This window comes from Lutra lutra, chromosome 9, assembly GCF_902655055.1.
Source record: "Lutra lutra chromosome 9, mLutLut1.2, whole genome shotgun sequence".
In the NCBI taxonomy this organism is placed as follows: domain Eukaryota; kingdom Metazoa; phylum Chordata; class Mammalia; order Carnivora; family Mustelidae; genus Lutra; species Lutra lutra.
The window spans coordinates 51337509-51362856 of NC_062286.1; the positions used below are offsets into that span (position 1 = coordinate 51337509).

At 50.2% G+C, this 25348-nt stretch overlaps 1 protein-coding gene across 7 annotated transcripts in view; it reads left to right on the plus strand.

Annotated features, from left to right (window-relative positions):
* Positions 1-25348, plus strand: part of SFXN5 (sideroflexin 5) — a 114580-nt gene that overhangs the window by 48218 nt on the left and 41014 nt on the right. For all 7 annotated transcript variants that reach the window (XM_047747093.1, XM_047747086.1, XM_047747092.1 and 4 more), the window contains 3 exons: positions 13704-13757; positions 14545-14601; positions 16001-16066. In XM_047747093.1, coding sequence (XP_047603049.1) covers positions 13704-13757; positions 14545-14601; positions 16001-16066 — 177 coding nt within the window. The remainder of the gene's footprint in view (positions 1-13703; positions 13758-14544; positions 14602-16000; positions 16067-25348) is intronic.

Consider the following 25348-nt stretch of genomic DNA (forward strand, 5'->3'; position numbering starts at 1 on the left):
ACCAAATAGCAGAAGCAGACCTATAAATACAGAGAACAAACTGATTATTAGCCAGAGGAAGGGGGTGGGGGAATGGGCAAAATGGGTGAAGGGGAGTGGGAGATATAGGCTTCCAGTTACCGAATGAATAAGTCCTGGGAGTAAAAGTCACAGCACAGGGAATGTAGTCAGTGGTGTTGTGATAGTGTTGCGTGGTGACGAATGGTAGCATCTCTCAGTCTGCCTCACTCACGCATGCACAAAGATCCCAGTTTCAGTGAATATTATCTTGAATTCTACTTCATCTGATATCAATGTTTCTATTCCTGTTTTGTTTATTCGCCTTGTAAATCATTGCCTACACCTTTATATGAGTGACGTTTGATTTCTGTGTTGTTTTGTATTATGTATCTTCTGACAAACTATAGCTGAATTTTACTTCTTCACCCTAGTGTGAGAAATATGGTCTTTCATTTTTTTAAAAAAGATTTTATGTATTTATTTGACAGAGAGAGACACAGCAAGAGAGGGAACACAAGGGGAGTGGGAGAGGGGGAAGAAGGCTTCCCGCTGAGCAGGGAGCCTGATGCAGGGCTCCATCCCAGGATCCTGGGATCATGACCTGAGCTGAAGGCAGATGCTTCACGACTGAGCCACCCAGGCACCCCTGGTCTTTAATTTTAATAATAAATGGAACACAGTCATATTTGTGACCACTTATCCCAGCCTTCGAGTGTTTGGTTGGTTGGTTTACTAAGCTTTGCTATCGTTTTCACTTCTTTTCCCGATTTGTGCTAGAGTCATCTTTTCAGTGGTCCTTTGGTTTCTTAAGTGGTTTGGAAGGGGAAACATCTGACTTTTCTCTAATTACTATTGATCTGTAGTATTTTACGTACTGGTTCCATTACATTTACCCTATCAATATCAATAATTGAATAATAAATATGACCTTCTCAACCCTCCCCACATACGAAGAGACTTCTAAAAGATTCGTTTACTTATTTGAGAAGGAGAGAGTGTGTGCATGTGAGTTGGGAGAGGCATAGAGGGAGAGAATCTTCAAGCAGACTTCCCTCTGGGTGCAGAGTGCATCTCGGGGTGCAATCCCATAGCCCATGAGAATGCTTAAAACGACTGAACCACCCAGGTGCCCCGGGAAGAGACTTTTAACATACTGTTTTACTGCACCCTCTACCATTTTACCCATACACACCTGCCAAGATTTTGGAAATAATTTGAAATTTCATCAGATTTTTGAATCCTTGCTTAATTAATACCTGTATGAAACTTCACAATTATTTGGGCTCGGGGGGTGTGTGTGTGTATGTGTGTGTGTGTGTGTGTGTGTGTATTCTATGTTTGGCTAGAGCACTTCTTTGAATAATATTCAGAGTGTGTGGGCAATATACTTTTTGAGTCCTTGCATATCTGGAAATGTCTTTTTTCTCTCTCTCATACATGAACAATAGTTGGCCTGATTCTCTTTTCCTTTGTAGGTAAACCTCCCCCACTCCCCTTGAGATCCTTTGGTATTTTTCCTCTTTATCTTTGGAATTCAGAAATATCCTCAGGATTTAAAAAAATCTTCTCTGTATATTTTATAAAATTATACAAGTAATACATGAATATGTTCTTTAGAATTCAAAAATACCACCAAGACTTTTTTAAAGAATATTTTAAAAGTTATACAAGTAATACATGAATATGTTCTCTCAGCTCTAGAATTCAAACAATACCAAAAAAACGTAGAAATTCCCCTGGCAAGGCGCAACCCCAAATCTGCTCCCAGAAGTAACCTCTGTTAGAACTTTGGTGTGAACTTTCAGGCTTTTTTCTAGGCATTCACATACATTTAAACATTCTATTTTGTTTTGTATTTTTTTCCATTAAAAATACAATAGTATGCCTATTTATCTAGAATTACCTTATTACACTTAGCAGTTTGCCTACATAAAGATCTGCTTCATTCATTCGTTTCTTCCTGCTGAGTAGTATTCTCTCCCCAGTGATGGATTTTGGTTGTTTCTGACTATTTGCCATTAGAAATAACAGTGCTGTGAAAAATCCTTGCGAATTTCTTTTTGCACAAGTATGAAGACTGCTCAGAGGCCCATTCTAGAAAGTGAATTTGCTGTGTAAATGGCTGTGCCGTTTACATTTTTGATAGCTATTGCCTAATTATCTTTCGGGAAGGCTCTATTTCACTACACCTTAGTAACATTCGTATTCATATTTTTAGACTTTTCAGTATGCCAACCCAATGGGAGAAAGGTAGCATCTCACTATGGTTTCAATTTTTATTTCCCTGAATACCAAAAAGATTGTGCTGCTTTTCATCTATTTATTTACCATTTATACTTCCTCTTCTGTGAATTACCTGTTCACATCCTTTGTCCATTCTTCCATTTGTTGTATTTTCCTAATTGATTTGTAGGAGTTCTTTATATATTTGGATAATAATCCTTTGAATTATACACATTGTAAATCTCTTCTCCCAGCTATTTCCTCTTCACTCTTTGGTGTCTTTGTTGTAGAAAGTTCTAATGTTGATGTTTTTAAATATAATGTTCTTCCCGGGGGCGCCTGGGTGGCTCGGTCAGTTGAGCATCTGACCCTTGATTTCAGCTCAGGTCATTATTTGAGGGTCCCAAGATTGAGCCCCACATCGGGCTCCAAGCTCAGTTCAGAATCTGCTTGGGATTCTCTCTCTCCCCCTCCATCTCCATGCTCTCTCTCTTTCTGAAATAAATAAATAAATAAGGGGCGCCTGGGTGGCTCAGTGGGGTAATCATCTGCTTTCTGCTCAGGTCATGATCCCAGGGTCCTGGGATCAAGCCCCACATTGGGCTCCTTGAGCAGCAGAGAGCCTGCTTCTTCCTCTGCCTGCCACTCCTCCTGCTTGTGCTCTCTCTGTCTGATAAATAAAGTCTTTTTTTTTTTTTACTTCTTTTTTTTTTTTAAGATTTTATTCATTTATTTGACAGACAGAGATCACAAGTAGGCAGAGAGGCAGGCAGAGAGAGAGAGGAAGGGAAGCAGGCTCCCTGCTGAGCAGAGAGCCCGATGCGCGACTCGATCCCAGGACCCTGGGATCATGACCTGAGCCGAAGGCAGCGGCTTAACCCACTGAGCCACCCAGGCGCCCAATAAAGTCTTTTTTAAATTAAGTAAAATAAATAAACAAAATCTGTAAAAGATATATAATGACCTTTCCTTGGATTGGTTTTGAGTCCTGTCCCCCTTTTCACCTCCGTCTCCTTTATTAGAATAAGCAGATTTGTGAGAGTCGTATCTCGGAACCAGCTCTTGGATATATTTATCAGTTCTTCTGTTTCCATTTCCTAATTTATTCATTTCTGCTTTTGTTTTTATAATATCCTTTTCTCTTTTCTTTGGTATGTTTGTGGGATTTTTGTTGTTGTTGTTTTGGTTTGTTTGTTGTTGTTTTTTACTTTTTACCTTGAATGTTTTATTTATTCTCAGTCTTTCTATCTAATAAAAGTGCTTAGGGCTGTGAATTTGCTTCTGATTGTATCTAATACCTGGCTTTATTTAATATGTGGTCATATGTGGTGATCTGTGTTTTTATTTTCTAAATGAGTTTGAAATTAAAGTTTTGAATCATCTTTAATCAATTAGTCAGAAGAACACATTTTATTTTATTTTTTAAAAATATTTTATTTATTTAGAGAGTGAGCGAGAGTGATGGGTGGGAGCGGAGTCAAGTAGACTCCCTGCTGAGCACAGAGCCTGACATGGGGCTTGATCTAATGACTCTGAGGTCATGACCTGAGCCAAAATCAAGAGTCAGATGCTTAACTGACGGAGCCACCCAGACCCCCCCCCAGAAGAACACTTTTAAAATCACAAGTGATTGGCCTTTTTAACATGTATTCTTTTCTCATTGTTTTCTACTTTATTGTATTTTGTTATGACCTCTACAATTCTGCCATTTGAGTTGTATTGTGGTTTTCTTTTTTTCTTTTCTTTTTTTTTTTTTTTTATTTGCCAGAGAGAGAGAGGGAGAGAGAGCAAGCACAGGCAGACAGAATGGCAGGCAGAGGCAGAGGGAGAAGCAGGCTCCCTGATGAGCAAGGAGCCCGATGTGGGACTCGATCCCAGGACGCTGGGATCATGACCTAAGCCGAAGGCAGCTGCTTAACCAACTGAGCCACCCAGGCGTCCCGTATTGTGGTTTTCTTTGTAACATATTATACGATTAGACCTGCTGGGATTAGGACCATCTGCATATTAAAAAGTTTAAAATAACAGTGACTTAAATAAAATAATTTATTACTCTCTCACATCAAAGAAGTTTAGAGGCAGGCAGATCTGCATAATGCTACCAAGAACCCAGACTTCCATTTTTCTACACCATTCTCAGTGCTGGCTACCGTCATCAGAATCACCTCATAACCCAATACGGTTGTCAGAGTTCCAGCCATCACATCTACATACAGGGAGGAGAAAGATGGGAGGAGTAAAAGGATGTCCTTCCCAACTGAGTCGGTTCCCTTTAAGGAGACTTCTTCGAAGTCTCACACAGAAGTTCTGTTTACCTTTCATGTAGAATCCCCCAACTATAGGGACTATACTATACTATACTATATATATACTAACTATATATATACTATACTATACTATACTATACTATATATATAGTAAGATTAGTCCCAACTATAGGGACTCCATTACTAAGAAAAAGGGGAAGAATGGTTGATACATAGGCAAAAAAATCTGCCATAATAATTTTAATAAGTATTCTGTCAGCACTTGAAAAAGAAAGATACATCACTTAGCAGTGTTGTCTCTTTACCAAACCAGAGAAGTTGAATTTGGGGCTCATTTCCCCATAAGAGGCCAAATGGACTCTTACTTATACAATCAATGGCTGTCATTAACTGGGATGAAACAGCTAACCCAAGGGACACCAGCACTGTCTCTGGCTCACCAGGTGTGATTGATGGCACCCCATCATTTTCTATTCTCTTCTTCCTGCCCAAGACGAGTCAGTTATTTCCAGGTCACTAGAGCCTCGTAGGCATCCTGGGAACGTGGGTGCTGTCCACTCATTTGTGCGTCAGGGGTTTACTGCTGAAGCAGATGCTGTGAATGTCTTCCAAGGACCAGTCCTCTTCCAGCCCGGAGCAAACGTCCCTTCTGTGAGTGAATGTATAGGGTATGACAATAGGGTGCCCCGGCCCTGAGCTCCTGTGTCAACACTTGATGGAGGAGAATGGGCGGCATGAGCTGGGACGTCTCCCAGCAGGCCTCATTAGCTGCCAGAGCCAAAACGACAGTCACCTCTCCCCACTTCCTAGTCCCAAATATTCATATTCCAGGATTCAGAATAGCTGGCCCAGAGGCCAGGTCCTGAGAGGGGTCATTGGACGAGGAGAACCCACAGCCTTCTATCTTGGCCCTTCGATGCAGATCAGCAACCCTAGAGCTCATGGTCCCTTTCCTTCCCAGGCCACCGCCTGACCTTGTATGGAAGGTACACTGTGGCTGTTCCAGCCCTTCTACCAGAGCCCAGCTCCCACTGGCCACTTCAGCTCCCCTGAGCGCCTCCCCCCCCCCAGCGCTGGCAGCATTGAACATCTTAGCAAATGCCTGGTCTGAAGGGGAGTGAAGGTTCCAGTCCACACCTTAGGGAAGCCCCTGGTGTGACAGAGTACGTAAGAAACATATACACGCAGCAGCCACTCAAGTGCTTACCAAAATAGAAATGGGGTGCTGGCGAATGTGCTAGGAACTGGGTCCCTGAGTGATGAAGGGGAGGGGTGGTTAAGGCTGGCAGATGCCTCAGCTGACGTGCTTCTGGAAACAACATCCGCGCTTCCTGCCTAGGTGAGCATCCCGGGCTCGACCCCCGTGTGGTTCCCGCCTTGCCTGAGAGTCCCCCCACCCCCACCCTGCTCACTCTCTGGAGCTCAGGAGAAGCGAGCTGGTTTTCTCCCAGAGGCTGGTGCCAGTTTAGTCAGCAGATTTCACAGATCCACTGGCACCCATGTAGTGTCTTATTTTAAGCTTAACATTTGAAGATGGGAACTTTTCCCCCTTCGGTGTGTGGCAAAGAGATCCCAATTTATACACAAGCATGGTGGCTAAGCCAGTGCACCAAGGCTGTTCCCGAGGCTAGTGCGGTCGGTTCATGGCACCTCTTCTTCGGGTACCTTCCCCAAAGAACCCCACCCACTGTTGTTGCTTATGTCGGGCAATTCTGTTCCCAGGTTTCCACTAAGCAGTGCGCAGCACCGTCCCTTCCATGCACGCATGATGGCTGGGGGAGGCAGGGCTGCTGTGGCGGTCCTCGTCCTATCCTCCCTGCACTTCCCTACCAGTGTACCCTGCACCGTTGGCTTCCAGAATGTCTCACATGCCAGGAGCTAGGTTTCTCTTGTGGGCCTGAGCTCCTCCCGGGGGCTTTCCGTGCCTCCCTCCTCTGCTCCGAGCCTCCCATGACACCGCTGTCCTCCTCTCCCTTCCTCCTGTCATTTTTGAACTCTCAGAACTCAAGGCCCCAATTCCTCCTCTCCAGCTGGGAGACCAAGGAGGGCAGACCGGAGCACCCAGTCAGTGAGTCGAGGGCCCTTGTGTCGCTTCCAAACCAGATCCCTATCTTGGGACCTTCAGAGCTGGGATTCTATGCGCTGAACCCTGTGGGTTTTAACACTGCGGCCGTGTGCATGGACTTAGAAACCTCAGAAGGTGCTGGTGTAGGTCACTTCGTCACCGGAGGGGGGAAGGGTAGACCCCAGAGGGTTCACTTTGCGTGAGGATTTGGCTGGGTCCCAGAGTCTTCCTGGTGTCTCCCAACCCTTCTCATCCCAGACTCTGCTTTTTCACACATTTAAATGCCAATCACAACTTTCTTCCTGGCCTACCTCCATTGTAACCTGCCACCAGTCAGTTGGGCCTGGTTTATACCCCACAAGAGGTGTTGCTCGGTTAAGCTAGAATCGACCGGTCAGGGACAAACATTCCTTTGACCAAAGATATTCTCTTTAACTGGTTGGGATCCTTTAAATATCACCCCTCATGCACTGAAGTGTTACTTTTCAGATCGTTAGCCACATAAATCAGAAGATGGAGACAAAGTAGAAGGAAAAAACAGGCACATTGTTGAGTACTGGGGCCCATGGCAGGTCTTTGAAAAACGAAGAAGAGCCTTTTCGAATTGAGTGAGTCAGGATGGAGGAAACGGGTCTGATGCCAGGGGCCCATCGCTTTACCAGTGAGGACTCCCAGGTACGTGATAAGTGAACGCTGATGTTCTCACCCCTCTGAAGGTTCTGGAAGCTCTTGAGAAAGACTTTAAACAGATTCTTACTATTGAAATGAATACTGCAAAGAAGGCAGGCAGGGTGCTGGGGGAGCGTATGACAGGGGACCTAACTCACCTCGAGGGCCAGGAGGGGCTTCCTGGAGGAAGTGACAGCTAAGCTGAAACCTGAAGAATGAGGAGGGATTACGCAGGTAGAGATGGGGTGGCGCGGACAGGGACAGTTGCTGGACCTGGTGCTGTACTCATCCCCTGATGTGGGTTTCACCACCTGATTGTTTTGACACACACGGTTTCCTCTCTGGATTTTCTGTACTTTTAAAACATCGTTCTGCTATTCCTTGAGTCAGTTTTGCATGGGCGGCTGCCAAGGAAGTGGGAGCTGCTCAGTTCTCTCTTTCTGAGCCCCAGGATCACAGGACACAGAATTGTGATCAGGGGCCCTGCTCCCCTGTCTTTGTCTTCTGCTGTTCACGGCCCACCTCTGGCCAAGTGGCTCAGGCTATCTGGTGGTGCCCTTCTCTCCGAGCGAGACCTTAGCTCTCTGCAGAGGTTAGAATCCTCCGAAGGAGGGGTCCGGAAGTGAAGATGTGATTTTTCTTGTGGGCCATTTGCTGTATGGGTGCCATTGGCCTCATTCTGGATTCTGTCCTGAGATGAGGCTCAGGCCCAAAGCACCCTTCTTTCTGGACTGGCCGGGGCAGCCCCAGAGTTGGGCGGTTGGTCACCAGGTGGAATGATAAGCTAGGCTGCTCAGGAACCAACATCACTAGTGAAGACGTAGTTCAAGTGCACTAGATACAGTACAGAATTTTGGACCACAAAGCACGCACATTCATTCTTCATATATAGCAACTCCTGTATTAAACGGCTTTTGCTACGACTGTGCTGGGTAGCAAATACCCACAGAATTTTCGTGGCGACCGTAAGCATTTATTCTTAAGGGGTCTGCAATTACTGGGGTTCAGCTGGTCTACACCATGCTTGACGGAGGCAGTCCTGCTTCTCATTACAGGCCTGGGGTCAACTGGGAGTCATCTGCCATGGGCTGTGCCTTGCTTCCCATGCCTTTTACCCTCCTCAGCCCAGGACAGTAGTCAGGGTGTGTCTCCTCGTGGCCATGTTAGATGCCCAAGACGACCACCAGAAACACATGTGACCTCTGAGGCCCCAGCTCCAGGCTGGCACGCCGCCACCTCCTCCCACTTGCCCCTGGTCCAGAGCATGGAGATACGTTCTTCTCATGGCACGGGTATGAATGCAGGGAGGAGTGAAGAATCGGGACCAAAAACTGAATCTGCCCCTCTCTCCAAAGGCCCACACCGCTGTGCAATTCGGACTTTAATAAAAGGAGTAAGGAAGAAGTGGGTGGTGGTGGTCATGGTCACAGCCCATCCCAGATGTTTTTCCTGACCAATAATTCATGTTATTTATTTTTTAAGATTGTATTTTTTAAAAAGATTTTATTTATTTATTTGACAGACAGAGATCACAAGGCGGCAGAGAGGCAGGCATAGGGAGAGGGGGAAGCAGGCTCCCTGCTGAGCAGAGAGCCTGATGTGGGGCTTGATCCCAGGACCCTAGGATCATGACCTGAGCCGAAGGCAGAGGCTTTAACCCAATGAGCCACCCATGTGCCCTGTATTTATTTATTTTAGAGGTGGGGGGAGGAGGAGCAGAAGGAGAGGGAGAAGCAAATTCCGCACGAGCATGGAGCCCAATGTGGGGCTCGATCCCACCATCTTGAGATCATGACCCGAGCTGAAATCAGGGGTCAGATGCTTAACTGACTGAGCCACCCAGGCGCCCCCAAGATTTAATGTTCTTAATAATGAATTAGCAATATTCTTCTAGGACGTACAACACAGTGTGGGCCCAGCTTGGTGCTGAGCACTTTGGGGGACATCGGAGAGAAAAGCCCTGATTCTACCTTCAGGAGATCCCCATCCTTGGAGGGATGAGGCTTGTGTTAGAGACAAGATGGGGGCAAGATGATGCTCAATTATGTAAGGCGGATCGTGGATTTCAGACAAAAGAGAGACCAGCAAAAACTAGAAAAGAGTGAGAGAGGAGGAGAAGAACGATGCCTTACACTTTATACTTAACAAGTACTTGCTGCACGCAGACACTGGACCAAATTCCTCCCATGCCTGCCTCCCCCCCATGGTCATCCAGATAAGTACCAGGGCGGTTGCCATTTAACAGATGGGGGGGAAAAAGAAATGGAGGCACAAAGAGCTCAAGTAACTTGTGTGCGGTCACGTGGCTGGTAAATACTAGAACCAGGATCTGAGTCTAGCTCTTCCTGCGACCAGAGCCAGTGGGTTAATCCCCAGGGCCCATGGCCGGCCACTTGAGGGAAGGGAGGCAGCAAAAGTGGACAGATGTGTGAAGAGGACAGCTGCCGGGGGCGGGAGCCGCGGAGGGGACCCCAGCCGTGTTACGAACTATAAATGGGAGCACAGATAGGATGTGCGATTTGGCCAAGGTCCTGCAGCAAGATCGGGTGGAGGCTGGGCTGGAAATTCTGGCTGTTGGCTCTCCTTCCACTCTCCCTGGTACCAGCCGCTTTCTGGGCGCTCTCCACCCGTCTGCGCGGCCACGCCTGAAGCGTTTCCCTCTTGGAAGAGGTGCAACCCACTGGCATTGAAGCCGGGTGGACTGGCTCCCTCTCTCTATCCATCTCTTTCCTCCTTTCCCCTGCCATGTTCTGGAAAGGGCAGCGTGCGGGAATGTGGGCAGGTTGCACCAGAGATATACATCTGAGAACTGAAGGAACATTTATTTTTAATTTCGACTTAAAAAGAAAAAAGGAAGTTATAAAATATCTGCTCTTGCTCCTGGGACTGTGCAGATGGTGCTGCGTGTTGCCTAATAGGGAACAGGGCTGGCACCCATGTGCTCCTGGCCCCGGCAGCCTGACTGTAGGACCTGCAAAGTGGGATCCCTGTTCCCCTTGCCTCAGCCTCGGATGGTTCCCTTGGGCCCTGTTTGGGGGCCCAATGCAGCAAGACTTTCCGCTGCCTCTAACCTCACCCTCCTAGGTCTGCTGATTCTTCAAACCTCCTCCTTTAAGGATACCAGTCTCTTGGCTGTTCCTGCTCCCGTGAGCGTGCACTCTCGCCGCCCCCCCACGCACACGCGCACACACACACGTGCACACCTCCGCTCTGTCCCACCACCTCCTTCGGCAGCCAGAGCACACTGATCTCTCCTTCCTGAGCTCTGGTTGGGATATTTGCATTTATCCACTTGACATACCCAAGTACCTGATTCAACCGCCTGGTCATTTTCACGGCCAGGTGTATAAAGGATATTCTCATCCATTCTCCCGTTTGGTCTTTGTGGTTAAGTGCCGTATATTCCTCTCTTTCTGTATTCTCCATTGAGAGCACCATGGAACCTGGTGCCTAGAAGATGCCTGGAAATGGGCATGGAGTGTGACTCTTCCTTTGTGCTCCAGTGAATGAGCTGGAAAAGGGAGCCCTCAGATCAGAGAGTTGGAGCCCTCAAGCCAGGAATCAGGAGATCTTTCTGACTTTCTCTAGCTTGCTGTGAAGCTTTAGGCAAATCACTGAATTTCTCTAAGCCTCAGTTTCCCCATTTGTAAAATATAGAACCTAATCTCTCTTTTGTCTGAGCCCCAGAGGATAAGGATCATGGTAAGTGACATAGGGGAAATGCTTAGCAAAATCAATCAATCAGTCAGTCAATCAATCTCTTTAAGAACACATAAGGGGTCAGAGGTGTCCAGCATAGTTAGAGCAGGGTTTGGGACAGGAGGCTGGCCAGGTTTGGCCAACAAGAAGAGCTCACAGGTTACAAGGGGTGTGTGTGTGTGTGTGTGTGTGTGTGTGTGTGTGTGTGTGACATAGCCTGACTATTATTTCAATTTAGTTTAGGGCTGTGGTTTGTTCTGGAAAAGACTTGATGTCCCATTAAAAAAAAAAAAATGCCTGCCACAGAAAATACAAGTGAAGACAAAAATGAAAGAGTTTAGGAAAGGGAAGAAGCTAAGAGTGACGTTTGGGCATAAAATGCATGTAGTGAGGGCCTGTGCCCTGGACAGATGTGAGCCATGGAGATCTGGCCTGAGGTCCTTGACAGTCAGTGCAAAGAGAGACACGGTTAAATGCTCAATGTGTGCAAGATAGATGCAAACCAGATGCTCAGAAGTATACATTTCTGACCCCAGGACTAGAAAAATGTCCCCCAGGGGGGATTCATAAAAGGGACTCTCTGCGATGTAAGGAGCAGTGAGTGTCCTGGACTATGGTTGTCCCAAGAGGCTGTATCTTATGACACTCCCAATGGCCCAAGCTCAGGGCAGGGAATGTAAGGAGGATCGAGAAGGAGAAGACAGTGTGGTCCATAATATACACATGACCTGGTCCCCTAGACCAAGTCAGGGGAATGAATGGCTGAGTTCCCAGCAGGGAAGAATAGCTTTCATCTCTTCAGGCTTTGAGAGGCGGTCAGACAGGCACAAGTGTACACAGACATCCACACGTGCACACACGCATGCACACACTCGCTGGGTCCCATGGTCGGCTCCCAATTTCAGGCTTCTCTAGGCTCAGCTTCCTCTCTGTGGTCTGGCTCCTGGTGGCTGGAGCCTGACTGGGAGGAGGTCCTGGGTCCCCAGCGATACTTCTCTGCTGGGCTGGGTGAGGAGGGATTCCCTTTACAGGCAGTGGGGCGATCTCAATTGACTTCATACCTGCTGCTTGGAACCCGAGAATAGAATTTTACACCAAGGTAGGACCTCCAAGCCCAACCCCTTCACTGTATAGGTAAGAAAGCTAGAGCCTGAAAGGGGACTGTCTTCGGCTAGAGACAGTGTCAGCTGGAGATCACACCGGGACGGGGCCGAGGCTGGGCTCCAAGCTCTCCTGATTCTCACTCCAGTGCCCTAAGCTGTTGCTGCAGAGAAAAATCAAACTGGGATCTCCTTTTGGGGAGAGAAATCTCGTAATTCCTCATTGGAGCTATGGAGTGGCTTTACATTATATAATTTTATTCAAACTGATATGGGCCAATAAATATAAGTGTGTGTGTGTGTGTGTGTGTGTGTGTGTGTGTGTTTGCTGTCTTAAAACATTTTAATGTTTAAAACATGATTTACAAATGCTGCTGAGGATGTCTAGAATTTGATTTACTGCATAGTATTGAATGTTTATACTTGCCTCTTACAGAAATCCTTGCCAAAGAACCATTTTATCTACAGGAATAATAAATAAGTCAATATGTGATGGTTGTGCACATTTTCCCCATATGCAGTGGTACTCGGTAGATGTTATTTTGCACACAAGCACTCAAAAGGTAAACTCGAGAGAGACATGTGAATCCCTGAAGGCCAAAGTTTGGCCAGTTGTCAAGATGAGACAATTCATCTTGATGTAAACCCAAAAAATGGAATCAGCAATTCTAGCTCTTAGGTGACATTTGGGCTCTGGGAATAATGAATCCACACCTAGCTACCGGTACTCAAAATGATTTTTATCTGGGGTGCCTGGGTGGCTCTGCCGGGTAAGCATCTGCCTTCAGCTCACGTCATGATCTCAGGGTCCTGGGATCGAGCCCCACATCGGGGGGGTCCCTGCTCAGTGGGGAGCCTGCTTCTCCCTCTGCTGCTGCTTGCCCCTGCTTGTGCCCTCTCTCTCTCACTCTGTCTCTCTGACAAATACATAAATAAAATCTTTTACAAAAATGATTTTTATCATCATATTTTACTTTTTTGGAAGTTTTATTTATTTACTTGAGAGAGAGCATGAGCTGGGCGAGAGGCAGAGGGAGAAACAGACTCCCCCAAGCAGGGAGCCCACTGCAGGAGCTCCATCCCAGGACCCCTGGGGTCATGACCTGCACCACAGGCAGACATTTCACTGACTGAGCTCCCCCCAGACACTCCTATCATCATATTTTAATCCTCACAGAAATCCTTTGGGGGTGGTGAGGGTATGAAAGAGCAGGGTTAGCTGAGTGGAAGTAAAGTTGTTCCTTTGGTTTGCTTCTTTGTTTTTATTAACCCTCTGCCCCCAGTTATGGAAATAATACATGTCCAGTGTTTAAAAGAATATAGGAATATTCTAGAAGACTGTGAGAAACTACTGTCACCCAACCGCCAGAGACATCTACATGCTGGGCTATAGATTTTCACATGGAGATACGGATATGCCTATGTTTGTGTATATGGTTATACAGACGATGTGGCTTCTTTTCTTTACCAAAGTGGGATTGTGCTGTGATATAGTTCCTCAACCCAGTTCTGTGCTTTGCGCACCCTCCTGCCGCCATCAGCGGTCTATGCGTACCCCTTGTCCATCTCAGTTTGTACAGATCTGATTTACTTTGCTTTGTGGCTGTGTCATTTTTCTTGGCAAACGTATAGGGTGTTTCTTTGGCTTTATCCAGGCTCTCCTCTCTTTCTCTCTCGCAGGTAGTGGGTCTTCTCTTGCCCAACCAGACGCTGGCATCCACTGTCTTCTGGCAGGTAACGGTCCTGGCCAAGAGGGCTTCTGAAGGAAGGACCCACCAAGTGCTCTTTAGAACTCCCTGGTCCCAGTGTCTCCCCTCCAGGCCCCTCGGGGAAAGTCACCCCACCTCCCACCCCTCCCTGACTCAGTGGCCCCTGGGGGAAGCCCGGAACTCAGATTTGGCCGAGCAGGTCCCAGTAGCCCACGCCTAGGCCATCTTATGTGACTCTAATTTTTGCACAAGGGGATGAGGTCTTCTTTGTGGCTGTCCCCCTGCTCCTTGGCTGTTTGTCCTAAGGCCTGTGACCTCAAGGCCCTCAGCCTCATTTTGATATAAGCCTCCCTAAATCTTCAGGGAGGGTAAATCCACCACCAACACCAAGGTGGAGAGTATTTGGTACAAGACACTAGGCTGGCATATTTTTGAAAGAGGTTTGGGGCTGTCGGTAATTCCCGGGGCTAAATGTCCACTTTCTGCTCAAGAAGTAATACAACAAGGGTGATGTGTCAAAGGCAGTGAGGCCATCTGGGGCAGTGAACGTGGTGATTCTGGGAGAGGGGACGGTCTCTGGGTTGGGAAGAACTGCCCGCAGGGGCAGGACCCCTATCCTGGTTTGCCAGGAACTGAGGGGTTTCCCGGGGTTTCCATGCTGCTGGGCGGATGGGAATGGTCAGAACTGTAGACAGAACCAGCCGTGAGCTGGAGACAGCATCCTGTGTCTTTCTGGAGGCTGTGGCCACCCGGGGTCCAGGCCCAGCTTCCACCCCCTTCCCTGACGTCTCCTCTCACCCGTTCCCTTTCAGTGGCTGAACCAGAGCCATAATGCTTGTGTCAACTATGCAAACCGCAATGCCACCAAGGTGAGTGTCGCAGACCACCCGCACGCAGTGGCAGGGAGCAGGGTGGGGAGATCCTCCTCCCTACAGTGTGGCCTGCCACCATCGGCGGGGCGGGGGGAGGGTTGTTCCTCTGTGTTAAGCCTTGTGCTCTTCTAAGCACCTAATTTAAACTGCCAACCCTTCTGGAAGGGCCCCACTGGGGAGGGGCTGTTCACATGAAGTGAGGAAGGTCCATAAAATGGGAATCGAGTGGAGGCGGTGAGAGGGAGGAGCTCTGTTGGCTTCAGCATCCTCCTTGGGCAGCTCTTATCCCCCAGATCTTGGATTAGGATGGCATCAGCCACATGGGGACTGAATTCCCCTGAAGCTTCCTCCAAACTCGCCTGGAAGCTGCCTTGGTGCCCCCAGACAGTCGGCTATAGAGTGGAAGGGCTGCTCTGGAGGGGTGAGGGGTCTGAGGGGACCAGGCCCTCCTCCCCGCAAGTCCTCTGTGCTCCTGGAACAATTCTCACTGGAGGCCCTGTCACCCTTCCCTTGTCTAGGAAGGAGCTGGGCCCCTTCTTCCCCGGCAAGGCTGTCTGTTCTGCACTTCTGTCCCAAGGCAGGGAGAGGAGAAGAGGAGTCCAGGTCCTACTGGGGGCGCTCAGTTTGGGGAGGGGCAGGTGTGGGCATTCTCTAACCCTGGGGCAGAGCAGGGGAGAGCTAGGGGCTGGCCTGGGTGGTAGGAACTTTTGGGCCTGAAACTCTGAGGACGCCCCCTCCCTTATCTAAACCTTCAATCCACGTCTGGCCTGTGTGATCCCCATGTGTGGAGCTCTGCTTGGATGGCTCCTGTCTACCTTAAACCAAACATCCCCCAAATTGCAGTCAGAGCACTGCTAAAGGCAAGTTCCGTAGCTCCTTCTTAACGTGATCCGCTGCAACTCGGGTTGCGTTTTTCTGTGGAAATGTTGAGCAACCATCATCTGTTGGCACGGCCACCTGGTCTGCCACCTGGGTTGACCATGCGGAAGAGCCAGCCAGGTGTAGCCAGCCATTTCTGCCTCAGCGGGCTTCTGGGTGCCAGCAGCCCACGTCCAGCATTCGTTCCTCCACTGGCCCTGCTTGACTCAGCTGTGGATGTCCCATTTTGGCCCTCGCCATTATCTCCCTCCAGCCAGCAGAGCCTGCCAGTGAGCTCTTGAGAACAGGGCGAAAGTGCCATGGGCCCTTCGGACTCTCCCGGGACATTGCCCACCTGCATTTCCATGTCTGGAGCTATGCAGAGGGAGGCCTGGGTCCCTTTGGCTTCCAGAGGGACCTTTGCCTACTCACCTGCTGGTGGGCAGCAATGTTTCTTGCTGGCTGGGGCTCTTGGCAAGGGTTGGGTATGGCTGCTTTGGGTACCCAGTGAGCCTGGAAATCTCTCTCTGCCTTCCAGCCTTCTCCTGCGTCCAAGTTCATCCAGGGCTACCTGGGAGCTGTCATTAGTGCCGTCTCCATCGCTGTGAGTAACTCTGTCCCCACTTCTCTGTCCTCCTGTGCTGTGGGTGCCCCCTCACCCAGTAGCTCTGGCCACACCTGTCTGAGGTCAGGGCCAGGCAAGGGTGTGGGAGACAGAGGGTTCTGTGGGTGGGCCACCAGGGTAGACTTTCTAGGCAGAGAAGATTCTGGTGACACTTTAACAGAGAAACATGAACTTGAATAGAGAGTGCTGCAGATTTTGGAGAGCAGGTGGGGAGGTGAGGCGGTACCCACGAGTGACGCAAAGAGCCGCATGCTCCAAGCTGAGGGCAGGGGGTCTGTTGCTAGAGGGGTCCGTGTTTACCCAGCACCCTCAGGGGAGCTGCTCTTCTCTCTCGGTGACGTGGCTGATGCAGGAAGCGAGTTGCTCAGGAACAGTTGCAGGGCTGGGCCACAGGCCGGCTCCCCTTTGCTTTCTGCCTGAGTTCCCAGGGCACTGCTGTCCCCTCTCAGTGGCCTGGGTCAAGTGGCCACATGTCCACTTCCCCTTGGAGGCCTATGAGCTCTTCAAGACAGGACCGATAGGTTCGTTTGAATCCCACAGGACGGGAGCAGCTCAGAAGTAGGCTAGGTTTGTAAACTGACTATGTGAGCGTAAGCCTGGATCCCAGAGGAGGGCTGAGCGCAGGTGACATGGTGAGGGGCCTGGGCCAGAGCCAGAGTGGAAGCTCAAGTTCTCAGGACCTTGGCTACACTCATCCCACTCTTGAACCCACCCTCACACCTCCATCTGTACTCTCTGGATCCTGACTGGGGGCTCTCCAGAGTGGACTCTAGAGGGTAAAATTCACTTCACAACTTTGTCATTCCATTCATCATACAATAAATACACACAGTTAGTAAGAAAACAGAAAATGCAAATATAAAAATTCACATGTATTGAAAGAACTCACATATAATCCTCTTTTTTGTAAATCCCACTTTCCTCATCTTTGCCTTGTCATTAAATATAATAATTGTTCACAACTATGTACTAACCCGTTGTACCATACGCCATCATTGATTTCACTGTTCTGGGAAAGTAGGGATTTGGGATTGTCTTGGGGTGGCTTCATTTACTCTGCTCCCATGCAGACCACCTCCTCTCCAAATGCCCTGTGGGTGAGTGATCCCTGTTTCATGCCCAAGATTTGAGCTCCCGCCCTGAATCCTTGTCTTAGACCCAGCAAGAGGGCAGACATTGCCAAATCTATTCACATGGCTTGCCCAGAGACCACAAACCCTACCCTGCTGGTCCTCAAACCAACGGAGACATCATTTGGGGTTATACAAATTGGCAGTCCCTGATTCTGGGGGGTGATTGGCAAAGGTCAGGGCTCTTGTGAGAAGAAGGAAAGGGGCTCTGTTGCCTCCTTCTTGCTTTTTATGACAAGAGGAGCTGATGGCCCTACCTAGTTCAGTAGCTTGAAAATCCCATTTCCTTCTTTGAGGTGAAGGGTGAGGTGGGACGGAGCTGAGGGCAGGAAACCCCGTCAGGGATAATACTGAGCAGCCTGGGAAAAGCTTGAGTGAAGGGGACCACTGTCCTGGTGGGACGACCTCCTCCTGCAGGCATGGTGCTCCAGGCTGTTTGCATCCCCACTCCTCACTGTCCCATGCAAGGGGCCTGTGGTCATTCCATCCCTATCACTTCCTAGGATCAGACCCAGCCCAGATTGTGGGGTGGGGGCTCTGATGTGGAAGCTGCAGTTACTGGGGACTGGAAACCCTCCAGGCTCTCAGAGCCAGGGTCTTACCGTCAAGGACTAGGAAGTCACACGGGATTGTGCCCTCAGGGACTGTTCCTGTGCCAGGAACACCCTCCTTCCAACTCCCTGCCTAGCTGCAGAGTGCTCAGAGGCTTTTCCTGACCATGCCAGCCCAAACTGTCCCCCCACCCCCAAGTCCTAGAAACTTCCGTCCTTCCCACACACTCCGTGTGTCCCGTCCTGTCATCTTGCCACTGGATTACGAGTTAAGTAGGGACAGGCCCTGTGTCTTCTCCCCCACAGAGGGGGCGCCAGCACTGCTCCATAAATACTTGTTAATTAGGTTGCTGATTGATTGCCGGGCTCAGGAGGCCCCTCTCCGCCTAGATCCCCGGTCTCAGCGGTGGTGGCGTCCCTCTGCCTGACGTCTTCACACAGTGAGGGTCTAACTCCGGCAGATGGAGCGGGAGTTTCTGACTTGGAAAATCTGCAGCTTGCTTGCTTTTCTTTTGTGTGTGTAAATCACAAAACCTCCAAAGAAAGAGGCTTTATTTTATTTTCCTTTCCCTTGTTCTCTGGAACCCTGGGCCCGCGGCCTCATTAACCGATCTCTGCTTCAATTAGTGACAAATCCCCTCCCAGGGAGAACCCGTTAGAAGGCGATGACCTGCAAACAAGTGTCACGGCCCCAGTGGTTGGCCCAGCTCTGGCATTAATTAAAACGAGTCCCTACAAGCAGGCGTTGTGGATGGGGGTGCTGACAGGCCGAGGGCAAATCCCAGGGACTGGGGACAAGCCAGAGTGGAGGCCAGGCCCGAGAGGCCAGCCTCCTCCCCGGACCTTTCGTCTCCCTCAGAAGAGCCAGCGCCCTGACCTTGGCCAGCCATCCCCAGAATCAAGGACCCCCAGTACGCATGACCTCCTGAATAAAGTCTCACGGTGGCTGCGGGACCCCAGTGCAGGGGTAGCAGCCTTTTGGTGAACTCTCTAAATAGATTTGGCAATGTCTGGCTTCTTGCTCGAGAATAAAAAAGAAATTTTGTCTTAAGTTATTTTTGAAATCTAACAGTTTGCTGTCTTTTAACAAAGGAAGCCTCTGTCAGTCCTCAGTGTATTTGAGTTTGGGGATTCATGTTGAGCCCTTCTGTGGTCAGCTTCCCTGGGCGCTGGCTACACAAGCCTGAGACCCACTCCCTCCCTTCAAGGGTGTGTTTGTCCCTTCAGGCATTTGGGAGGTCCTGGGCGGGGCGGTGCACAGATTGGTGTGTCCTTCAAGATGTGGAGAGGAAAAGCTGAGGATTCTCTGTGGTAGAACCAGAATTATGATGAAGGCGACCCTTGGGTATGGTGGGAACTAGGGAAGGGGCCCCTCAGTTACATGGGGCCAACTCTTCCAGGATAGAGCAGAGAGAGCCAAAGGCAGGGTTGGGAGGGGGGTCCGGGTGGAGGGCACAGCACGTGGAGAGGCACACAAGAGAACGTGACGGATTCCAGAGTGCTGGGGAGATGAGTGTAGCCACCATGGGACAAGGGATGGGGATGAGGTGATGGGGAACTAGGGAGGAGCAGGAGCCCACCCAGGAGTTAGGGGGCCATGTCAGCTGCCCTGCCTCGACTCAGGGAGCTGGGGTGTCGCAGAGGGTGTAGGCAGAGTGGGCTAGAGGAGAAGTTGTGGTGGGGTGGTAGGCCCAGCAGATGACCTCCCTCATGGACAACCAGGTCCTGGATGAGAATGGACCTGTGGCTGGAGAGGAAAGCTTGGGGCTGAAGTCCTACTTGCTAAAGTCAGGAGGGGTTGGTGGATCCAAAGTGTGAGGGACACTTCATGCCTAGTCCTCAGACCCCTCACCTGCAGCCAGGTCTGTGGGTGGCTGAGGTCTTTCCCTGTTGGGGTATTCCTGGTCTCCATTCCCCAAGGGTCTGGGCCCTGAGGGATCCTTTCTGTATAGGATATGGTAATTTTCTGTTAACCTTTACTAGATACTGGAGTCCAAGGAGGTGTTTGAGGGCAGCTCCCTGGGCTGAACCCCTACCCCTCCCAGTTCCCATTGGCCACCGGCAGCTCCAAGTCCCAGTATTAAAGTAGCAAATAATCACAAGAATCCTAATGGCTAACATTTTTGGAGGGCCTTCATGTGCCAGGCACCACTTAAGTTCTCTCCTGATTTCACAGACGAGGAAACTGAAGCATAGAGGTGAGACCAGTGACAGAACTAGGATTCGAACACAGATTTAGTCAAATACTATTTGGCTAATACAAAGACCCCTTTTTCTTCCTGCTCCCACTGTGGCGTGAGGAGGAGGGAAAAGCCAAACCGTGTTCTTGGCTTCCAGTTTAGAGGAACTGTTACCATGCCTCTGGCAGTTAAGTCTGCTTCCGGGTACCCTGGGAACAGCAGGGACTGGAAGAAAAATTTTGAGAGGCTCTTCAGGTGTAATGGGGTTAGACCCTCTCTCCAACTTCATACTTGGTTTCTGCACCTGTGCTTTCTGGCCAAGGTTGCGTCAGCAGCATGTATTTGTCCCTGGTCCAGAGCGTGTCCCACCTCCTGCAAGACCATGTCTGGCTGGTACTGTGCTCAAGGGTGGTTCTGTGGTACCTCAGAGTGTTCCCTGTGATCCAACATGTACCTCACAATCTTCCCTGGGATCCAAGTTGTACCTCAGGGTGTTGTCTGTACTCAGGGTCTACTCTCTCAAGGTGTACCTCAGTCTGTTTTCTGTGGTTGAGAGTACACCTCAGGGTGTTCTCTGTAGTTGAGGTGTACCTCAGAGTGTTCTCTGTGACCCAAGTTGTACCTCAGTCTGTTCTCTGTGACCCAAGGTGTACCTCAGTCTGTTCTCTGTGGTTGCGAGTATACCTCAGGGTGTTCTCTGTGAACCGAGTTGTACATCAGAATGTTCCCTGTGATCCAGGGTATACCTCAGGGTATCCTCTGTAGTTGAGGTGTAACTCAGAGTGTTCCCTGTGATCCAGGGTGCACCTCAGGGTGTTCTCTGTAGTTGAGGTGTACCTCAGAGTGTTCTCTATGATCCAGGGTATACCTCAGGGTGTTCTCTGTAGTTGAGGTGTACCTCAGAGTGTTCCCTGTGATCCAGGGTGCACCTCAGGGTGTTCTCTGTAGTTGAGGTGTACCTCAGAGTGTTCCCTGTGATCCAGGGTGCACCTCAGGGTGTGTTCTGTAGTTAAGCTGTACCTCAGAGTGCTCTCTGTGATCCAAGGTGTACCTCAGGATGTTCTCTGTGGTCAAGGATATATTTAAGGGTGCTCTCTGGGATCCTGAGTATACTTCCAGCCCTGCTGTCCTTCTCTGTGCCTAATGGAGGTAGGGGCCATTAGCCTGAGAATCCCAGGTCAGACTATTGTCTCACTGCCCTCACTGTGATTTGCTTTCGGGTTGGAGGGCCCATTGCATGGACCCTGTAGCAGAATATGAAGTTTTCCAGAAGCCTGCAGATGGTGATATTGGCAGTGGTGAGTCCGACATGAATATCAGTTCTACATCTATTCTATTCTGGGGAGGACAAGTTGTTGTCCCCTCCCACATGTAAGGAGTCTGATGTAACTTGTTTTCTAGCAGGTGGCCAGCAGGTCCCTGCAGGACATGGTTCAGGGGTCAGGATTGGTCACTGTTGCTAGCAAACAAGACGCGCAGCTGCTGCTGAAGTTGACTGGCATTTTAGCCCATGTATGACTCAGTCCCAGCCACCTTGGCCCTTTGCCTGTGGACGCCAATTGACCTCCATAGAGGGTCATAGGGTCCCAGTGATTACCAAGAGTTTATGCTACAACAGGCGCCCTCTGCTGGGCATTTTTGGCACCTCCAAGATTCTTCGACCCACCCCAGCCCTGGCCCCACTAAGGCTCACAAAAACCCCTAACCATCTGCTTACATTATTATCCAGCGCCCAAGAGTAGGTCTAGTTTTGGAACCTCATACCATCTCTCCTTTCAGGCATGTTCTCTTCCCCATTGTTCTCCACAATCCCTCGGTCCCCTTATCACAGGTGCTAGTGGAGTCGACAGCTGGCTACAGACCCCCTGGTATTTCCTACTTCGGAAGTTCTACTGAGCCACCTCCCTTCTTATCTGGCTCTACCTCCCACTTACCCTTCAGGACTCAGTCAAGCTCCCCCTTTCTCAGAACGCTTCGCAGCCTTGGGGCCACCCGCCAAGGAAGTAATGCGCCGTCCACTCGGGAGAACTTAGCCCCGTGTGTGTGGCATCTAGCCCCACAGAGCTGTGTTTGCTAAGGTGGACAGCAGAGAGTGCACAGGATAGATCTCCTTTGTGGCTTTTTTCCTCCTGCCTCAGAAACCATTCCCTTGACTTATTCTAGAATATGTATTAAGCACTGACCCATGTCCCCAGGCACTAGAAATTCAGTAAGGAGTAAGAGACACGGGCCCTGCGCCCAGCGCTTAGGACCTACTGGGAGAGTAAAAAGGCCACAGGTAAAAGCATTTCTGTGCTATTCAGTTTTTTTAAACAAGATACATGTATTACTTTGAGTCCCAACATTTTGAGGAGGTGAACAAATATAAATCACAAGACTGTGATCGGGACAGGGTAGGAAGAGGTCTGGGTTCTGTGGAAAGCTGCGAGAGGGGTGCCCCGAGTGAAGAGGAGGCCTCTCTGACATTTAAGCTGAAAGGTGAGGAGGCTGAGGCCAGCAGCGCTTGAAGGTGCTGGGAGGAGAGGTGATGGCGGGGAAGGAGGGAGGGAGGGTGAGAGGGAGAGAAGGAGAAAGAGAATTGGCTCATGGGAGGAGTAGGACAAGGCAAGGTGGCTGTGGCCTTGCAGGCAGGTCTCTGAGAGCAGTGAGCAGTCCCTGAAAGGCTAAAGCAGATGGATACCCATCTTTAGAAGACCGTCCTGGCTGCTGTGTAGAGAGTGGACTGGAGGGAGCAAGAGCGGAATGCGGGGCAGTGGGGGGCAAGTTAGGAAGTGGACAGTTGTCCAGGGAGAAGAGATGGGTGCTTAATGGTAAGTGGCCGGAGCAGAGAGAAGGCGTCACATTCAGATCAGCTTCGCACACTGGGCTGCATGTAGGGAGGGGGAGGCTCCTGTCCAGGAAGATTCCTGGGTTTCAGGTGTGAGTTGCTGCTGGGAGTGGAAGAGGACAGAGGGTGGGTGAGGGAGAGCAAGCAACCTTGATCTGGGGCATGTGAAGGTGGAATGGCCGAAGACCCTCTAGATAAAGGCGTCCTACAGGGGTTTGCAGGCACGGGTTGAAGTTGAGGACAGAGCTGGCATGCGTTGCTCAAGCCCCATCCCACATCTCCTCGCTGGCCTCACAGAAAGGAGGCTGCTGTTGGCCTGGGGAGGACCTTGGTGCCTAAGGGGACATGTATCAGCGAGCTCACGACACTGGAGATCTTCTGTCACTAAGCCCCCACCCCAGTCTGCTTCTTGGTGCTAGTTGGCACTTACCCCACCTTGGGGATTCTCAGGAAGCAATCTTCCCTCTTCTGCTCCTGTCTGCTGCCCATGGCAAATTCACTGGCCTGGGAGCCAGGACTTGGAGAGAAGTATCCAGAGAGGGTCCGAGGCTTCCTCAGGCCACTGCTGATGTCCCATGGGTCCTGGGCTCTTGCTTCTCCCAGGACCCCTGTCTGCTGACCACAAGGGGACTGTCGTGTGTAAAACCCACACCCTGTTTGTTTTCTTCTCCACCAAAATGGAGCCCCTGTTTGGTTAATTTTTATTTTGTGGCTTATTTGGAGGCTGTTAAAACAGACCCCGGGGGACCCTCAGCAGTGATTGTTCCATATCTCATTATCTTTCCCGAACCCGATTATTAGCTCAGATTTTTCTGATCGCTAGCTGCTGTTCATGATGAGTTGTGTGCCATTAATGCCAGCTGGTTCCCTTAAACAGGACCCACCATGCCAGGGAAAATGAGCTGGCATTCAGAGCCACCAGCCACTTGGCTTTTTAATTTTAATGGGCTCCACCAAATGTTCCAGGCCAAAGGGCCCCTGAGGAATCAGCACAGACGGGCTCCCAACCCCACTGTGCAGCCCAGCCTGGTTCCTTCCCAGGCTGCGGCCATCCTAGCTGCTGGGACAGGAAGGCCTGAGTTGGGGGCTGTGGCAGGAGTTGGGGGGAAGTGGCCCTTTGCCTTCCCTGCCTTCCCTGTAGAGCACCTTCCTGCTCTCTGGCTCTCATCAGTTGGGTGAGCAGGGTGACCTCACCAGCTCCTGGTCTCCTCACTTGGCTAGTCCCCTTCCCCTTCCCCGGTTCAGGCATGCTGGCCATGCTCAGGGATGAGCATGTTGGGAAGACCCCAGTGGGCTTTGGGGAAGGGCAGGCCAGAAGAGATCTGGGATCTGGGCATTTCTTTTCTCTTCTTTCCTCCCCTTCTACCATGCCTCCCACACAGAGTTGGGGAGACAGGCTGGGACACTCACTCTGGACTGTGCCAGTCCTAGTAGGAAGGCTTGAGGACAAGTCTGAGTATTTGCTACAACCAGTGGCCACTATTCCTCATCCTTCCATTACACTCCAGCCCTGCTTGTCCCCAAGAGGGTGAATGTCCCAGCTGCCTGGTGGCCTCCTGGAGGGCTCCTGCTTTTTCTAAAAGAATATAGGGGTTGGGCTGGGGTTTGAACTTGGGCCTTTTGTTTTATAGCTGGGATGGGGGTGCAGGCAGGGCTGGATCAAGGGCCCCATCTTCCCTGACTGGGGCTGCCCTCCTCTCTTCTGGGCCGCAGCCTCAGGCTGGTCTTTTCAAAGCCAATTTTGCTATGCAAACACAGCAGACATTTAGGCATCTTTGATCCTTAGATCTAGATCCTTAGATCCATCCTGAGATGGAAGACACTTTTCAAGTAAAGAACAACAGTTAAGAGCAAACCTTTGAAATTAGCAGACCCCTGAGTTCAAATCGAACTTTTGCATGCCTCACAATAGCTGTAAGTCCTTAGGTAAAGTTCCTTAACCTCTCTGAACTCGTCTGAACTTCTTTGAATCTGTGAAAAGAAGCAACATGCCCTATCTAGAAGTCTTGAGGTGGGGGTATAATTCAGGCGTTTAATGGGAATGTGCTCAGCTCATGGCCTGGCACCTCCCCTTGCCCCCTTCCTCCTCTTCTCCCACCACCAACACCTGCCTGTGTGTCCTCCTGCCTCGCTCTGCACTTGCCCTCTCTGCACTCTATAGGAACCTGGGCCCTGGCCTCTGGGGGTTGGGGGGTCACAGAAATAGACAGTCACTGGCTGCAGAGAGCTGGGGAGCTTTGGACTCGCTGAGCTCCATCTGCGAGGCAGGGCAGCCTGGAAGCAGGGCAGCAGGACCTAGTATGGGCCGGCAGCCCCCCAGCCTGCCCTGTGGTCCCAGGGAAGCATGTCCAAGCCGCCACACATCTCCCTGCCTCCCAGCCTTTCCTTGAGTAAGCAGAAAGCACAAGAATTGGACTCTGAGGATAGCAGCTCGAGGCTTCCAATCTAGACCAGACCCCCAAGAGCCCAAGCTGGATTTGCCTGGCTGGATTCTAGCTCCATGGGGCCCTGGGCTTCCTGTCTGCCCAGGTCACTGCACCATTCTTGCTTTGACTGCTGCAGTCACCCTGCCG